The sequence below is a fragment of the Lagenorhynchus albirostris genome, chromosome 6 (assembly GCF_949774975.1).
Source record: "Lagenorhynchus albirostris chromosome 6, mLagAlb1.1, whole genome shotgun sequence".
In the NCBI taxonomy this organism is placed as follows: Eukaryota; Metazoa; Chordata; class Mammalia; order Artiodactyla; family Delphinidae; genus Lagenorhynchus; species Lagenorhynchus albirostris.
Window position 1 is genome coordinate 43,383,921 of NC_083100.1, and position 18,442 is coordinate 43,402,362.

An 18,442-nucleotide genomic window follows, 5' to 3' on the forward strand; every position below is an offset into this window, starting at 1 on the left:
TATTTTAGTAATGATTTATTCCATATCTGCAACCCCCTCTAGATTGCAAACACCAGGAGCTGGATCATACTTGTCTCATTAACCACTGCATACATTAAGCACTGCAGTTTCTAGCACATAATAGGCAATAAATAAATAAACACTAGTTGAATGAAGAACTAATTCATGAATGAATAATGAACAAGATAATGCTAAGGTTAGTTTATATAAAATCTGACTCTGCCAAATTAAATTAGCTAAATATCTTGAATTAATTCTGTTACATGCTGTTTAAACAAAAACTAGTAAATACTGAGGGATAACTGGTTCTTAATAGAAAGAAAGAAAAATAATTTTAAAGGTTATATGTATTAACTTATATAAAAGGATCTAATTTTGGACATTGGTGGGGGACCTACACATAGCAACAGAAAAGAAGAGGAGAAAACACACACAAGAGGAAAACAAAATTCTTGGTATATAGAAGAGATGAAAAATTGTTTGGTAACTAAGTAAAACAGGGACTAACAATATTGAAGAGGAAACCTAGAGACCAGAAGAGTCTTAGCCACTTTCTTACAGTTACATAAGTGGGAAAGCAACTTCAGAGAAAAAATGGACTACTTGACCACTTTTGTACCGTACTACATTATTATAAATGCAATTCTGGAAGAAAGGAGAACAGATGGAAAATGCATACATTTACCACTCACCACCAGAATATAGACATTGGGAAAGGCAGAAGTTATTTTTTAAATACACTTTAATAGCAGAATTGTTTCTTCATAGTCTAGTATACGTGGCATATTTTTGTGATTTTTGCTTATATTTAAGTCATTAAACTAAAAATCAAATGTATAGAAGGACAACTGTAACTGTCTCTAAATGAGGATAGAATATTTCATTATTTCATCTTTTCATCACTGAATCATTCTAGTTTTGTTGGTTTCCAAAAAAAAATTTACACTAAAAACAAGTGCAGGGGCTTCCCTGGTAGCGCAGTGGTTAAGAATCCGCCTGCCAATGCAGGGGATACGGGTTCGATCCCTGGCCTGGGAAGATCCCACATGCTGCAGAGCAACTAAGCCCATGTGCCACAACTACTGAGCCTGCACTCTAGACCCCACAAGCCACAACTACTGAGCCCGCATGCCGCAACTACTGAAGCTCACGTGCCTAGAGCCCATGCTCTCCAACAAGAGAAGTCACGACAATGAGAAGCCCGCACACCGCAAAGAAGAGTAGCCCCTGCTTGCCGCAACTAGAGAAAGCCTGTGTGGAGCAACAAAGACCCAAGACAGCCAAAAATAAAAACAAATAAATTAATTAATTAAAAAAAAAGTGCAGATGTGAATAAAGATACATTCATTTTTGGATAATAGAGTTCCAGATCATAGAACTTTTATACATAAATAGGATTAATGAAAACCCCTAACTTTGAGTTCTGTGAAAAGTAAGGATTTATAAACGTTTTAATAAACTGAGTTTAGCTAACAGACATTTAGAGGAGACAAACAAAAGGACTGAAAAATGCATCTTCTGAATCTGGAAGCGGGGGGAACTCTACCAAACTCATTTTACAAGGTCACCATCACCCTGATACCAAAACCGGACAGATATCACAAAAAAAGACAATTACATGTCAATATTCCTGATGAACACAGATGCAAAAATCCTCAACAAAATATTAGCAAAGCAAATTCAGCAATTCATTAAAAGGATCATACAGCATGATCAAGTAGGATTTATTGCAGGGATGCAAGGATGGTTCAACATCCACAAATCAGTAAATGTGTTCCACCAAATTAACAAAATAAAGGATAAAAATCATTATGATCATCTCAATAGATGCAGAAAAAGCATTTGACAAAATTCAACATCCATTTAGGATAAAAACTGTCAATAAAGTGGGCATAGAGGGAATGTATCTCAACATAATAAAGGCCATATATGACAAGTCCACAGCTAACACCACACTCAACAGTGAAAAGCTGAAAGCTTTTCTTCTAAGATCAGCAACAAAATAAGGATGCCCACTCACCATTTTTATTCAACATAGTATTGGAAGTCCTAGATAAAAAGCAATCAAGACAAGAAAAAGAAATAAAAGAAATCCAAATTGGAAAGGAAAAAGTCAAACTGTCACTATTTGCAGATGACATGATATTATATATAGAAATTTAAAGGCTCCATCAAAAAACTGTTAGAATAACCGAATTCGGTGAAGTTGTAAGATACAAAATCAATACACAATAAGTCTGTTGCATTTCTATACACTAATAACAAACTATCAAAAAAGAGAAATTAAGAAAACAATCTCATTTGCAATTGCATCAAAAAGAATAAAACACCTAGGAATAACTTTAACCAAGGAGGTGAAAGACCTGTATTGAAAACTACAAGGCATTAATGAAAGAAACTGAAGACAACACAAATAAACAAAAAAATATTCTGTGTTCATGAACTGGAATACTGTTAAAATGTCCATACTGCCCAAATTAATGTACAGATTCAATGCAATCCCTATAAAAATTACAATGGTATTTTTCACAGAAATAAAAAATAAATCTAAAACTTGTACAGAACCACAAAAGACCCCAAATAACCACAGCAATCTTGAGTAAGAAAAACAATGCTGGAGGCATCACACTCCCTGATGTCAAATCATATTACAAAGCTACAGTAATTAAAACAGATGGTATTGGTATAAAAACAGATACAGAGATCAATGGACCAGAATAGAACCCAGATATAAACCCAAACATATATGGTCAATTAATTTACAACAAAGGAACCAAATATATACAATGGAGAAAGGACAGCCTCTTCAATAAACAGTGTTGGGGAAACTGGACAGGCACATGCAAAAGAATGACACTGGACCACTATCATACACTATACACAAAAATTAACTAAAAATGGATTAAAAAACTTGAACCTAAGACCTAAAATCATAAAACTCCTAGAAAAAACATAAGCAGTAAGCTCCTTGACACAGGTCTTGTGATATTTTTGAATCTGACACCAAAAGCAAAAGCAAAAATAAACAAGCAGGACTATATCAAACTAAAAAGCTTCTACACAGCAAAGGAAACCAACAAAATGAAAAGGCAACCTACTTAATAGGAGAAAATATTTGCAAATTATATGTCTGATAAGGGGCTAATATCCAAAATATGTAAAGAATTCATACAACTCAGCAACACAATAAATAGTCCAATTAAAGAATGAGATATAAACATTTTTCCAAAGACATTCAGACGGCCAACAGGTACATGAAAATATGCTCTACATCATTATTGGGGAAATGCAAATCAAAACCACAGTGAAATATCACACCTGTTAGAATGGTTATTATCAAAAAGACTAGAAACAACAGGTGTTGGCGAGGATGCAGAGAAAAGGGAACCCTTGTACACCGTTGGTGGGAATGTAAATTGGTGCAGCACTATGGAAAACAGTATGGAGGTTACTCAAAAAATTAAAAACAGAACTACCATATGATCCGGCAATTCCATTTCTAGGCATTTATTGAAGAAAATGAAAACACTAACTTGAAAAGATATATGCACCCCCATTTTCACTGCAGCATTATTTATAATAGTCAACATACAGAAACAAAGTGTCCATCAATGGATGAGCGGATAAAAAGTTGTGAGACACACAGGAATATTACTGAGCCATAAAAAAGAACGAAATCTTGCCATTTAAGACAACATGGATGGACTTCAAGGGCATTGTACTACATAAAGTAAGGCACACAGAGAAAGACAAATACTATATGATCTCTCTCATATTTGGAATCTAAAAACAAAAAAACAAGCTCATAGATACAGAGGACAGATTGGTGGCTGTAAGAGGTAGGAGTGGAGGGTGGGGAAAATGGGTGAAGAGCCACCAAACCGACTTCTAGAGCATTGAAGAGCCTACTCAGAATTAGGTAGAAACTTTGCAAATGGGCCATTATCACCAGTATCAGTTCTTAAAGAAGTTCTTTATTGTTTCCTATACTTAAAAATATTTGTAATTTTAACATTCCAAAAAAGATAAACACTATTCTGTCAAGTGGTCCAGGTGGCCATTAACTCCAAGAATCCAGCTAAAGAAGGCTTTTTCTTGGTTCCACAATTAACTATGTAATGATACAGACTGAAGTACCTAAGTTAGCCTTTTTTGGGGGTGCCTGCTTAACAAAGTTTGAGATTTCAAAATTATTAAGATAGAACAGTGACATAAGTTCATTTTTTGTAGATATAAACACTATTTGAAATTATCTTATGTAGTTACTTATCTAGGCTGTTATTTTCTGTATTGACTCCTGGTATTTATGGTCTATGAGATCATGTCTCATGTGATCTTGCCCAGAACAGAGTAGTTCCTGTCTTGTAGGCGGTGCTCCAAATTGCTGCATAAAGGTAAATGAACAAATGAATAAACTTTTGCACCTATTTTGCACGTTATTTGTAAAACACTTTTTAACTTCTCTAGTAGTACTGCCTTCCTCCCTTTTCCTTGCATCTCTACAAAGGAAGTTGTCTAGGGCAAAATAAATTACAACACAGTCACTGGATTTGGCCCCAAGTCCTATAAAACCTGTTTGTTTTTGTGCATTTGGTCCAGCAGCGAGCAAATACTTAATGAAGAAAGCTAATTGTAGTTTTCTAATCAGGAGGGTGGCACATTATTACTTCATAGTCTGAACCAGTCCTTTCTCTTTTCTCCTTTCTGCTGAAGATTTACAGTCAACATGCAGCTTAATGAGATGGTTTTAAAGTGAGCTTAAAAAAAAAAAAAAAGTTCGGGCTTCCCTGGTGGCGCAGTGGTTGAGAGTCCGCCTGCCGATGCAGGGGACATGGTTTCGTGCCCCGGTCCAGGAAGATCCCACATGCTGCAGAGCGGCTGGGCCCGTGGGCCATGGCCGCTGAGCCTGCGCGTCCGGAGCCTGTTGCTCCGCAACGGGAAAGGCCACAACAGTGAGAGGCCCGCGTACCACAAACAAACAAAAAAACAACAAAAAAAATGCATGTGTTTATAGACTCTTAGGCTTATATTTAGTCATCTATTTGGTAGAAGTGGGTGAACAGATAATTGTACTTTAAATAAATGTCAGGATTTGAAGGGTGAATTTTTTTTTTTTTTTTTTGGTACGCAGGCTGCTCAATGTTGTGGCCTCCCGTTGCGGAGCAGAGGCTCTGGACGCGCAGGCTCAGCGGCCATGGCACACGGGCCCAGCCGCTCTGCGGCATGTGTGGGATCTTCCCGGACCGGGGCACGAATCCGTGTCCCCTGCATCGGCAGGCGGACTCTCAACCACTGAGCCACCAGGGAAGCCCTGAAGGGTGAACTTTATTAACTTACCAAATTGGAAATATTTCTTTGAAATTTTAAGAATTATAGTGAAAAATCAGTGGTAGATTGAGTCACTGTACAAAATTTCCTTTATCAATATTAGACTTGAGCCTTAAAACTTTATGTCAAACTCACTTGGCATTAAGTACATCTACAGACAAGTCAGTGTCTATTGTTACTTACTGAAGAAAAGCTGACAGTGACATAAAAATGTTGGCTATTATTTTTTCTCTTGGTACATATTTAAAGACTTTTTGGTTACCACCCTTCATTTTATCCCTTCAACCTTCCAGGGATTGCTTAGTCAGTTATCAAACACCTGGCTTTTCTTTTTCAAGCTTTATATTCTAAAGTTTTCTAGATAAGAAATGAAAAAAAGTAACTCACTGATTTACCGTATTGAGTTGGCACAGGGTAACAAATTTATGCCAATATAATACTAAAGAATGGCATATTTCTGAACCTCTAGCTGAGTGGAATTAAGTGAGCCAAACATACAATTGATGGAATTGAAATTTTATCTAGGAGTCCCAAGGATGTTTAGATGCCAGTGTTATTTAATATGCTTGCTGGTATATGGCACAGAAAACTCAGCCCCGTCAATCCTAGAGTTAGAGAATTGAGGCAGCCTCCCTGTTTCTACAGATTGTAACCATCACAGGGGGAGGAACCTTGCCTCTTAGAGCAGCATCTCCAACACATAACATACTGCCTGAACACTGTGTGTGTGTGTGTGTGTGTGTGTGTGTGTGTGTGTGTACATAGAAAAATAAAAAGAAAAGCAAAACAAAACTCAGAAATTCATGCCCACAGTATATCACATCAGGCTACCCACTCAGATCCTATGCCCAAACGCCAGCACTCATTGATGCTATATAAGTCCAAAAAATACTAGGTAAACCAAAAGTTTCAATCTATTAAAAACTTCTGCAGAAGATCTCTAATTCTTAACTAACGCAAAATTCTAAACCTTGCAATGGTAATGAATAAGAACTTTCACAAAGCAAAAACTGTAAAACACAATATGCAAACAGCAGCAGCTCTCTATCCAAAAGCCCCACATGTACAAGGTAAATGTACTAACATGCCAGTAAGTAGATCATTACATGACAAAGCCCAACATATAAGGGATACCAAATAAACAACAGTGATGGTTCTGTGGCAGACATATATGGTGGATGTAAAATAAAATTGCACAACAGAGACAAAATAAAAATTAAAGCTTCTCCAGTTTTTATTACTTGGCTAAAAACACAGCAATTCGTTTTTTCTCCTTTGTTTCTCCTTTAGGTGAAAAAGAAAAAATGTCATACAATGACTGTTGTAACAGCATATTTTAGTTGAAACACTTCACAAACAGGTAATAGAAAGTTAAGCTCTACTTCCCTCCTCCCGAAAACCATTCTCTAAAGTTTCTCTTTTGGGTAAAAAGAGGAAACAATAAGGCAGAAATATTTTATTGGTATGATTAAAGAGGGTTAATAGTATTAGTCACCACAAAAATTTTAACAAAATCACTTGTCGTGCAACTTGAAAGGATGTCAAAATGAAGTTCCATTTTGCAGAAAATGTAGCATTTATTCATTTCAATTCAAAGTAGAAACAATATTATTTAGTTCATTTCTTTAAGTTATAAAACTTGTGCATAGACCTGGACCCACAGATGCATGTATTCAAAGTTGATTGTAAAATAAATTACCAACAATAAGCTATATCATATTGAAAAAAAGTTTACACTTTAACACTTACGGATTAAAAAAAATATTTTAAATAAAAGTAGTGGCAAATGTCAACAACATTAAAAGATTTGGAAATGAACATATCAGCAATGTGAAGATTTGAAAATGAAAAGCCATTTTATGAGCAACTTTGATATAATTTTTAAAGTTACCTCATTTTCAGCCAAAAGTTAATTATGATAGGAAAGGGTGAAAAAGAAAGAATACTCAAGATTAACAGATTTTGAGTTTTTCAATTAGGATCTTTAATTTTGAGGAACTATGAGAAGGAACAAAAAACAGACCTTGGATTGAGTTCAATAAATAATTTATATCACATCATTTAATCTCTTTTAAATGGAAACAAGACCTAAGTTTTATGTTATCCCCTCAAAGGACGAATTGTAATGATCCTTAGCGATGTTTCGTGAAAGGCATACACAAAATAATGAAAACTATTAATTCTAAGCTAAGGAAAAGTTTAACAAGAGGCTGAAGATGATCATTTTAATTTGGATCTTACAATGGAATGGCCCAAACATGAATAGTTATATTTGCATAACTGACGCTAATATTTCAGCATCATTCTAATTTTAATAGATATAAGGTGAAAGCAAGCAGAGCTTATTTGAACAAGAGCCAGTCACTTAAAAGTTCAGGTTCTCACCTATACAAACTTGTGGGGAGAAAAGCTTCCTAGGCAAGTTTAAATTCTGAGAAGAAACTGGTACTTTTTTTAAAGAGTAATAATATTTAAGTTTTAACATTTAAGTCAACTAAGTCTTTTAAAAATTAATGCATTTCAAGAACAGCAATATACATTTACTTCATGAATAAAAAATAAAAATCCCAGAACTATGAAAAAGGTGGATGCTAAGGACAAGACACACAACAGAGTAATAGACAAATACAGAGCCTTATTCTGAAGCCACTCAAAGATCCAAACATCTAAAATAAAAACAATGTGCTGGGAAAAAAAGACAACCTAAAAAGAAAAAAAAAAATTTTTTTTTTTTCAGAAAACATTTGTTTAGAAGTCCAATAATCTTTTGGTTACTTAAAATCTTTTTACTTATATATTTAGCCTAATCCCAGAGGAATTTAATTTAAAAAGCCAGTGATGCAACATTTATTTTTAGAGTCACATTTCTGCTACTCTTTACTTTCTTTCAAAGGTTCTGGGGTAATGTTTTATTTTTAGAACTACTGTATAATTGTGACATTCACTTCTAACTTTACTAGTCTTTATAAACATGGCATGTAACTATATACTAGAAAAATACAATTAAGTAGTTTTAATAAACACTGATGGGACAATCAGTTTGCCAAATAACTTACAGTCATGTTAACCAGTACTGCTAGTTATGCTTCTCAATAAAAATAAACCACCAACAAATAACTGTCCCAAAAAACATAAACCAACCCCATCAAAAAAGAGAAAATAAAAGTAAATACATTAATTGAGAAAGCAAGGTGCTACCTGGAAAAGAGGGCTGGGAGGAATGGGAGTTTCCACCAGATAACCTTTAAGATTACTTTCCAGCTCAACCATGTGATTCTAATAAATTACAAGATTACGGTAAATGAAAGAACATCAAATATCTAGAAAGCATAAACTATGTTTTAAAAATAAAAAAAATTCTTCAACTGTTTACAGGATATGAATTAAAATTATAACTAAGGGTTCCAAGTGGAATTGCTATGCCAAAGAGATTTTCATTATGTAAACAAAAATCACCAGAAATATAATATGAAACAGACATTTAAAACTGTCTCAGGTAAGAATTTGTCCTTTTAAAAGCTAAGCCCTCCAAATAGATAATTTTAATCATCTGATACATTAGGACTGAAAACATTTCAGCAAGGTAAATACTTGATGAAATAAAAATCATTATTTTTTATAATAATATATCCAGAAAAATCAGGTCCTCAGACATAAAATTTGGCCTAAAAATAAGTATACCAAATTGTTCTCTACCACTGAGATTTTAACTAAAATATTTTCGAATTAGTAGATGAAATTTAGAGTTAGAAGTCTAATAATAATAACAACAGTGTTATGAGATCAACTGCCAGAATTTGTCATTTTATTACTCTTTTCTATGAGCCTCCATACTGGACTGCTTACAGAGTTCATCAAAGCACTTGGAATCAAGGATCATCACTTCTTTATTTAACTAAAACAAAACAGTTCCCAATAAGAAGTGTTTTGTAATTTATGCCAAAAATACCAGGACGCCACCAGAAAAGCAATGTGCTAAGTGCTAATTAGTAGCCTATTCATTTTAATTAAAGGTCAATGTATCAGGAAGCCATTATAAAAGTTTTGATCAGTGCTGGTTTTACACATCTTAAAAATCTCTACAGCTACAACTTATTAAAATTACTAACAGATCTACAATCTACAAAACAGGTAAGGTTAACTAAGTCAACCTTAAAATAAATTTCCTTCCTTTTGTATGCTCACAATATAAATTTAGAAAGGAATGTTTTAAAACCACAGTAATAAAATCAGTTCATTAAATAAAGATTTATCAGTCTAACAATCTTTTAAAAAAGTACCTTTTCTATTACTATTTAAGTAGTTAAGGACTCTAAAAAAAGTCAAGTTTTGCCAGCTCTCTTTTATATTGGATAGATTTTTGCCCTAGATGACCTTATAGTAGTTTTAAAAGCAAAAAGTCCAGACTAAGACAGTGTAATTTCTAAATTTCTTCAATGTGCATTGTATGGTATTCACATTAATAAACTACTACTGGGTCAGAAAGAGGGAGAAAAGGAAAAAAAGAATCTCTCCCAGTCCAGTTAAATTCCTTCCATTTCTAAACAGTGTAGAAAACAAATGTTTTAACTGTGTTACAATCTGAAATAAAAGTGGATGAATGATATACTTGAATGTATGTTCATGTATAATTTGGGCCTTGAATTTCATGACAGTGAATGGACTAAAGTAACCTGAATAAATGTGCGTAAAAATCTGAGGGATAAGCCATGATGAATCATAACAAGCCCCATCTCCAACATCTGGTTTTAATTAAATATTATATTTAATATAAAATGGTAAGGAAGGAACTGAACAGAAAGCATGTTACTTAAAAAAAAAATGCATTCTAGCATTTTCAAGACCATCGTGGAGAAAAACAAATTTTTACAAATGAATAGCGGAGACTCTTAAAACTAAAAATTGTGCACAATTTTTAGAATAAAACTATTCCATAAAGTAAACTGTTCAAACTAAGAAGTACAATATTTTAAGTTGAATACAATCCTTCAATATAATAATTCTGGACACTACTTTAAAGTCAGCTTCCACATGAAATCTGATGTTCTTGCTTTCCCTTTTGTGGAGTTCTCCAATATCATTATTCTACTCTAACAGTGCTAGTAGTGAATGGGAGCAAAACAGAAACCACAAATCTTTAAAGGTAAATTGAACAAGTAAAATATGTTATATTTTATAAATTCCGGTAGAGCAAAAATGTTCGAAGTTCTCTTACGACAAAAACCTGGAATAGATCGATGAACCATTTACACGTGACATACTATGTAAAAATAATTGCTGCTGATTTTTAGGCTATGGATAATGGACATAGATAAATATAAAGATAGATAGACATCTATTAGATATACACATAAACACATACATTGTATATAAATTATCAAGATACCGACTGACAATATCAGTCTATATCAGTGGTTCTTTCCACATACGTACATGCCTATGAAACTACACTGTCAGATCAAGCTCTGAGTTACCTCTCTGTTTCAAATGGATTAAAAACATCAACAACAAAAACAACACCAAATGTATCTTTAATAGCAAGTGATCACAAACTTACATATTGAATATACCATGACAATGGAACTGCCTATTTACTAATCCCAAAAGAACTTTATGAAAAAAGCCCACAGATAAATACAAATTCCTGTAAACAACAGTATTTCCCCTTCAGAGAGTTTTTAAAACTTCTATAATATATTTGGGATGTCTTCTCTGGATATGAATGGAAGATTTCATCAAACAAAAATTTAAAGTACTGTATTTGATCTACAATGCATGTAACCTCATAATTTGGATCATGCTGTGGAAATATACTAAGTTCCTTCTGAAAGTTAAATTCCTTAAAAAGTAGTTAGGGTATCATAAAAAAAAAAAAAGTAGTTAGGGTGAATTTTAATATTACAGTTATTCTACTCAATATACATTCTACTGAGACTGACAGTTCTATTCTAAAGCAATAATACTCTTCATTTGATTTTAGCAACATGTTATTCCTACTCTGGACAATAGGTAAAACAACAATTACATAGTGAATCATTGATATTCTTCCTCAGAAAGCAGAAAGAACCTGCAAATGGGGTAGTGGGGTTTTTTTTTTAAGTTGTCAAATGGAAAAAAAAAAAAAAATTGGGAGAAAAGTCTTTATTCAAATACTTCTAGTACAACCAATAGAAAAACGTCCTCCCTGCAAAAAAAAAAAAACCCACCAACGCTATACTGCTTTAAAAAAAAAGAATCAAATGAAGCCCTTGAGTATTTCTATACTTTCTCTTCACAGCAGCCTCAGAATTAGCTAAAAATATAAAGCATTTTAATATCTTCATAAAGGATGACTTTTTAAGTTAAAATTCCAACTACTGTACTTAAAATGCTGAAGTTGCTTTCATTAAAAAAACAATAAAATCAGCTTAAAATAAATTTATTGTACAATACAAAAAGTAGGTATACTGGAAAATAAAAGGTACATTAATATACAAAGCAAATAAAAGAAAGCTAAATAACACAAATGGTTTAATCCAAACACTAAGATAAAATACACAACATTTATGCTAAAAATAAAGTATTTCAGAAAGGATATGCATTTCAAATGAAATGTTAATGATGGGAAAAAAAGAAAAACAAATATGCTAACTTCAAAATGCTTGAATATCAAGAATCAGTAATGGCAAAAAACATTAAATCCAAAAATACTGGGTACTTTTCAAGAATTTTATTTGAAAAGGTATTTAAAATACTGAAAGAATCAAAATAATGTCTTTAAATCCGGCAAAGGTTTTCCTTTTTTTTAATTTTTAAATAAAGTTTGGGGGCCTATTCACAGTATCTTCCCTCTTCTTCCATTTATACCTTGCTACAAAAATTTCTGGATGCTCATCCTTAACAAGATTCTATAAACAAAGTAGCTTAGGTAACCCTACTCCATTGGTAAGTGTGTATTTAAGCCTTACAAACATAGTAAGTGGCACAAATTAACATAATTTTGAAATCTATACAAATATGGACACAATATGAAACATTAAGTTTCCATTTAATAAAGTAAAACCTACCTCCAAATGAAACAGTAAAATATAATAATTAGAGCACAGGGGGGAAAAATAAAGCCTGTTTTGCAAACTATAAATTTAGACATTCAGTTCCGCAAAGCACAATAGCTCTGTGAAACTAATTCGAATGACACTGTTCAAAGGCATAGCAGAGGTAAGGCCTTCAGCCACACCATTCTCACATAAATGGCCAAACCAGAAGCATCCAGTTAGGATATGCATCTGTACATCAGAGAAACACTGAATTAGCCATAAAATCCTTGGTAATACCCTCTAAAACCTAACATATAATTATTTAAATATATGTTTAATACTTCAGTTAGGCCAAAAGACTTTTGACCAAGTTTGGAAAGGAACTTCTTTTCCTAATATCATAGTTCCCAAACTCATATAATCAAGATTTTCTATATCTGTATTTGCACTAGCATCTAAATCATCCAGGAAAAAACTTTTTGCTGCACTACAATTACTTTTATAGACTTTACCCTACCACATGTATGCCATGATACTAAGAAACTATCAAGTTCTCCTTCTGACCTCACCCCTGCCCTCCAAAATCTTGAAGCTGTGGGGGAACTGTGGGGAGAACCAAGAGAAGTATACAGAGGAAGGAAGAAGTGTGAATAGGTCCTACACAATTTTACAATCACTTTGCCAAGACTGACTTTAAACATTGTGAATTATTTGAAATTAGGTTGTGTAGAACCTATAGTCCTTTTCTTAAAAACAAGTTTTGATTCTCAATATTGCATTTATATAACCAAACAAAAGGATTCAGATCTAACAGGCATTTTAGTAGCATACTAACTACCTTCAGACTGAATTCATTTCCTAAATACTCTAAAAGAATTCAAATAAAACAAACTTTATGAGATGGTATTATAATTTATCATAGAAGATTCATTAGCATTTGTGAAATTATTAAAAGCTAAAAACCAAGATTCACCATTCATATTTAAATATAACATGGAAAAAGTTACGTGGATATTACGAAAATAAAATTGTTCAGGTAAACATTTCACTTGAAGACACTCCCTGTTGCTCCTTCTGAGTAACCATTATAGCTTTTTAACAATGAAACATGTCATATTACATCTGAAATTCTTTGGCTGGAATGCTTTAATAACATAAGACACTCCTGTACATGACAATTCTGACAGAACAAAGGAGTTGCAAAGTGAAAACGCAAAGACATTTTAAAGTGTTTGATAAAATTTTAAATAAATTTTTAAAACTTTAAAGCCGAAAAAAAAAGTTAAAGCCAATCTATTACTAAAAATAGCATAATATCTTAAGCTAATTTTATAATCTACTGCTATATTAAATAATTTGGAATTTATTATTAAGTCTTTTTATTTTTGTATTTAGCTCTATTGCTACTAGAGACATCATGTCAGTTTTAAAAGTGGAAAAAACAAAATGGATGAAATTTATGAGTTCAGTGTGTAGGTTTCAAAACCAAGAAATTACAAATTTGTTACTATGTTAAAATGGGATTATCTTACTGCCTATATAGTTAAAATTTTAATTACACCAAGAAAAATTTTTAAGAAATTTCTCCTTTCATTTTTTTTAAAATAAAGCAAATTTGCTTTATTTACTTATAAATACTTTTTAAAAGACTGACAAATCCACTTTTTAATCTATTAACTTTACACAAAGATTAAAAGAAAAAAAAGCTTTATGGCTCCAGCACCCAAGGTTGAGAACACAAAAAATTCAAATAAATATAGTATGCCAGAAAACTAAAGATGTTTGAAAGGTTAAATGAAGAACATTCTGAAACTAGAACCCATTTCTTTAGCTTTTCTCTCCCAGACTTTCCATTCTATATACTACAGTTGTAGAGATGTCCTCATTTGACTCAGGTGACACTTTTTTCCATACTGTCTCTTTTAAAGCAAGTTCTTGTTGGAGACTTTCATAGTCCAATGGTCCAAAGGAATGCTAGTTGTTCAAGCAACATACATAATTTATTAGTGCACTTGAGTGAAGAAAGGTCCAAGCTATAAAACGGTATTTTTCAATGAATGTTATTAAAATCTGTTAACATTTTCACCCACCACCATCTGATGTTTTGCTCCATGTTACTCATGTTGATGCCCATGGAAGTTTCTATTCTGTCGGCTTTGCATAATTCTCATATATTATTAGAAGTTACTTTGATTGGAACTAACGATAGGAAAATTTACTTAGTAAGTGTTAAAAGTTTTTTCTACTTATAAGTGCTTCATACATATTAGCTTCAAGTCTAGTTAGGTAACTTTACTCTAAACATTTTCCATTTGGGATGCAAAGAAATTTAAATTCAAAACAAGTCCTTTAGTGCAGTGAACAAAGACAAAAAAAAAATCTTGTTCCTGGAATGTGAGCTCTGACTCCTTTAAAAAGGAGTATATATGTGCAAAAATATGAAGCCAAACACACTGATAACAAATGTTACCTTAAACTAACAGTGTCAGGAATATTGCATTAAATATTGCATTTCTACAGAAAAATACTTCATCTATGGTGACCTATATAAAACTTACTATGAAGCTTTGTCAGGTCTCTCACTAATACTATAATCCTTTCCCATTTACATATCCACCCACATCAAAATAAACTTCAATTTAAGACTATAACTGACAAATATTAAGAGTAAAAACAGGCTTTCTCTTTACAGCATGTAGCACTTTCCAATTTGTCTTCTTTTAACAGAATCAATTTTTTAAAATATTGCTTAAAATAGCAGAAAAATGGGGGAAGGGAGAAACCCCTGCTCCTAGGCTAACCAGTTCCAATTTAAATAAAACAGTAATATTTAATATCTATGTACTATTGGTCCAGGATGATAATGTCAACAATTTTTTTACACTCATTTGTTATTAGTAAAGATATGAGGCCACTAACAAACTAAGTTTTACTTAAACTGGTGAACCTCATTTTCTCTCTCTTAAAAAAAATTACATAATAATCTAAACAAGAATTTTGCTTACCCTTTGATCACCACCTTCTCTTCGAGGATCAAGTTTTTTTGCAAAGTGTCTCAAATTATCATAGTTATGGAAATTACACAGAGAAACAAGATCCTATAATTAAACAAAACAGGTATAAGAAACTGGCTAGTCATTGGCTATTGTTTTTTCACATTTTAATAAATTACACTAATACTGTCCAACTTAACTACTATCTCATGGAAAGGACCACTGCATGTTAATAAAGCAGCATGATGCGTCAAGAAGAGAACTGAAATTAGAATAAGAAGACGTGGGTTACAGATTTTGAAAACACTGCTTACTAGCCTGACCCTAGGGCTCCGCCACTCAAATTGTTTAACTGCCGTTTCCTGTAAAATGGGCATTATAATAATAGGACACATGAAATAATTTTTCTATCAAATAACTATAAAGCTGCACAAAAATATAAAGAAATATTCTGGTTATAATCTATTTTAATCTATAAGGAATCCAATGTCACTCTCTAGTTTTTGTAAAATCTGTAAAACTGAAAAATAAATTGGAATTTTAATTGAGAAAGTCTGCAGAAAAAATTATACTTAGTGCAGACTATAGGAAGTAGTAAATGTAAATAAAACCAGAAGATAAAATATTAGCAAGACTTGGGTAACAACAAAAAATACTGAACTAGGGGCTTCCCTGGTGGTGCAGTGGTTAAGAATCCGCCTGCCAATGCAGGAGACACGGGTTCGAGCTCTGGTCCCGGAAGATCCCCCATGCCGCAGAACAACTAAGCCCGTGTGCCACAACTACTGAGCCTGCGCTCTAGGGCCCACGAGCCACAACTACTGAAGGCCGCGAGCCACAACTACTGAAGTCCATGTGCCTAGAGCCCGTGCTCCACAATAAGAGAAGCCACTGCAATGAGAAGCCTGCACGCTACAACGAAGAGTAGCCCCTGCTCGTCGCAACCAGAGAAAAGCCCACGTGCAGCAACGAAGACCCAAAAGCAGCCAAAAATAAAAAATAAATAAAAATAAAATTTAGAAAAATATACTGAACTAGTTAAGAGTAGTAATAATTTTAAATTGCAGTACTTATGTCCTCAAAAAAAAAAAAAAGACTTTTAAGGGTAGTTTATGGATAAAGATATTCAACCATGCCGATTAAAGATAACAGTGTAAACTATAATAATCTTTCATTTATGTTGGAATTTAAATGACTTCTCCAAGTTTAGTATCTTTTGCTGAGCTTTTGGAAACTGAAAACTAATTATAACCATGAAAATTAAAATATGAGCATCAAACAAATGTAATTTGTAATTAGTGACGATGATTATATGGGAGCTGTGTGGTGGAGGCAGTTTAAAGCTCCTTTATGAACATGTCCATGGCTACTGAGTAACTGACAGACTGGCAGTGAGAGTGCCAACAATCAATAAACTCTGGAAAAGAGTCAAAAAGTAGAATCATCAGATGGCTCAACTTATATGATCATTATTTTCATTAAGAAAATATGCTTACGTGACAGAAGTGAATTCCCTTAACACTGTTGCCCATCTTGTCCAGGGGAGGAGACCAGCACATCATGCCCATGACATTGGGGACAACTAAAAGAATGCCCCCAGCAACTCCAGATTTTGCAGGAAGACCAACCTGAAAATAATTTGAAAAAAATGGACATTCATGTTAACATTTTAAAATAAGAAAAGTTATGTCCAACTGTAAGGGAACTGGTTAAAATATTATGGTATATATATCCATATAGAATTCCAACATTAAAAATGTAGATATGTATTTATCAACATGTTTATAATATAGTAAATGAAAAGAGTTATAAAACAGTTGGGATATATTTAAATATAGGAAAATATTTGAAAGATATACTCTAAGGAATTAAAGTAGATTACATCTAAATTGTGGGGCTATGCACATTTTTATTTTATTCTTTTTGACTATATTTTCTTATTGTTTTATAATAAACATGTATTGCTTTTAAGTATGAAGTGATTTTCAAAAAATATTTTATGACTAAAACAATGAGAAATTATCTCTTAGAAGATTCTCTATTGTATACTGGCAGAGAAATTCTAAAGAATAGAGATAAGATGGTACTAATTCAAATTAATCCTCTTCAAAACATTTAAGCTTACATTATATAAAATTTGACAATTATGATAAAAGACAAAATTAATGTCATCAGGGAAGTGTTCATTAATGGCTAACGAACCATTCAGACCTTTTACTAGAAGTAATCTTGCACAAAAGTAACAAAACAAAATAATCACCTTAATGGGACCTACCAATTTACAGGGAATAACACGGACAAAGGAAGGGACATAATAAGCAAACCAAACTCTAAGAAACTTTACAGGAAAAAATGACCTAGTTTTTTCAACCAAAATAACAAGAAAAAAGAGATTAAGGGGGAGACTAAAGATTTAAAAAATAATAATAGAGACACAACCAACCACAATGTATGGCCCTTATTTGTAACCCAAGTGAAACAAATTGTAAAATAATAATTAAGATAATCCAGATAATCTGAATATTGACTAAATATTTTTTAAAATGTATTTTATTGAAGTACAGTTGATTTGCAACGTTGTTATTTTCTGCTGTACAGCAAAGTGATTCAATTATACATATATTCGTTTTCATATTCTTTTCCATTATTGACTAAATATTTTGATGATATTAAAGATTAAAATTCTTTTCAGATTTTTATACATAACAATGGTGCTGTGTATTTTTTAGAGTCCTTATCATTTAGAATTACATACTGAACTATGAAAAGGGTGGGGGAAGTAGGTGTAATATAGATGAAACAAGATTGGTCATGTATTGATAATTACTGAAGTTGAGCAACAGGTAACTATTTATTTACTTTTATTGAAGTATAGTTAATTTACAATGTTGTGTTAATTTCAGGTATACAACAAAGTGATTCAGTTATATATACATACATATATATATATATATATATTTTTAGATTCTTTTCCCTTATATGTTATTACAAAATATTGAGCAGAGTTTCCTGTGGTATACAGTAGGTCCTGCTGGTTATCTCTTTTATATATAGTAGTGTGTATATGTTAATCCCAAACTCTTAATTTATGCCTCACCCCCTTCC

The 18,442-nt window shown here is 32.6% G+C and overlaps 1 protein-coding gene across 5 annotated transcripts in view; it reads right to left on the reverse strand.

Annotated features, from left to right (window-relative positions):
* The window catches only part of GLS (glutaminase), a 78,236-nt gene that overhangs the window by 19,470 nt on the left and 40,324 nt on the right, over positions 1–18,442 (reverse strand). For 3 of the 5 annotated variants that reach the window (XM_060152424.1, XM_060152428.1, XM_060152429.1), the window contains 2 exons: positions 16,834–16,965; positions 15,350–15,442 (listed from right to left, as the gene is read on the reverse strand). In XM_060152424.1, coding sequence (XP_060008407.1) covers positions 15,350–15,442; positions 16,834–16,965 — 225 coding nt within the window. Of the gene's footprint in view, positions 1–12,256; positions 14,378–15,349; positions 15,443–16,833; positions 16,966–18,442 lie in introns of those variants that run through there. The other 2 variants (XM_060152425.1, XM_060152427.1) reach the window with 2 other exon arrangements.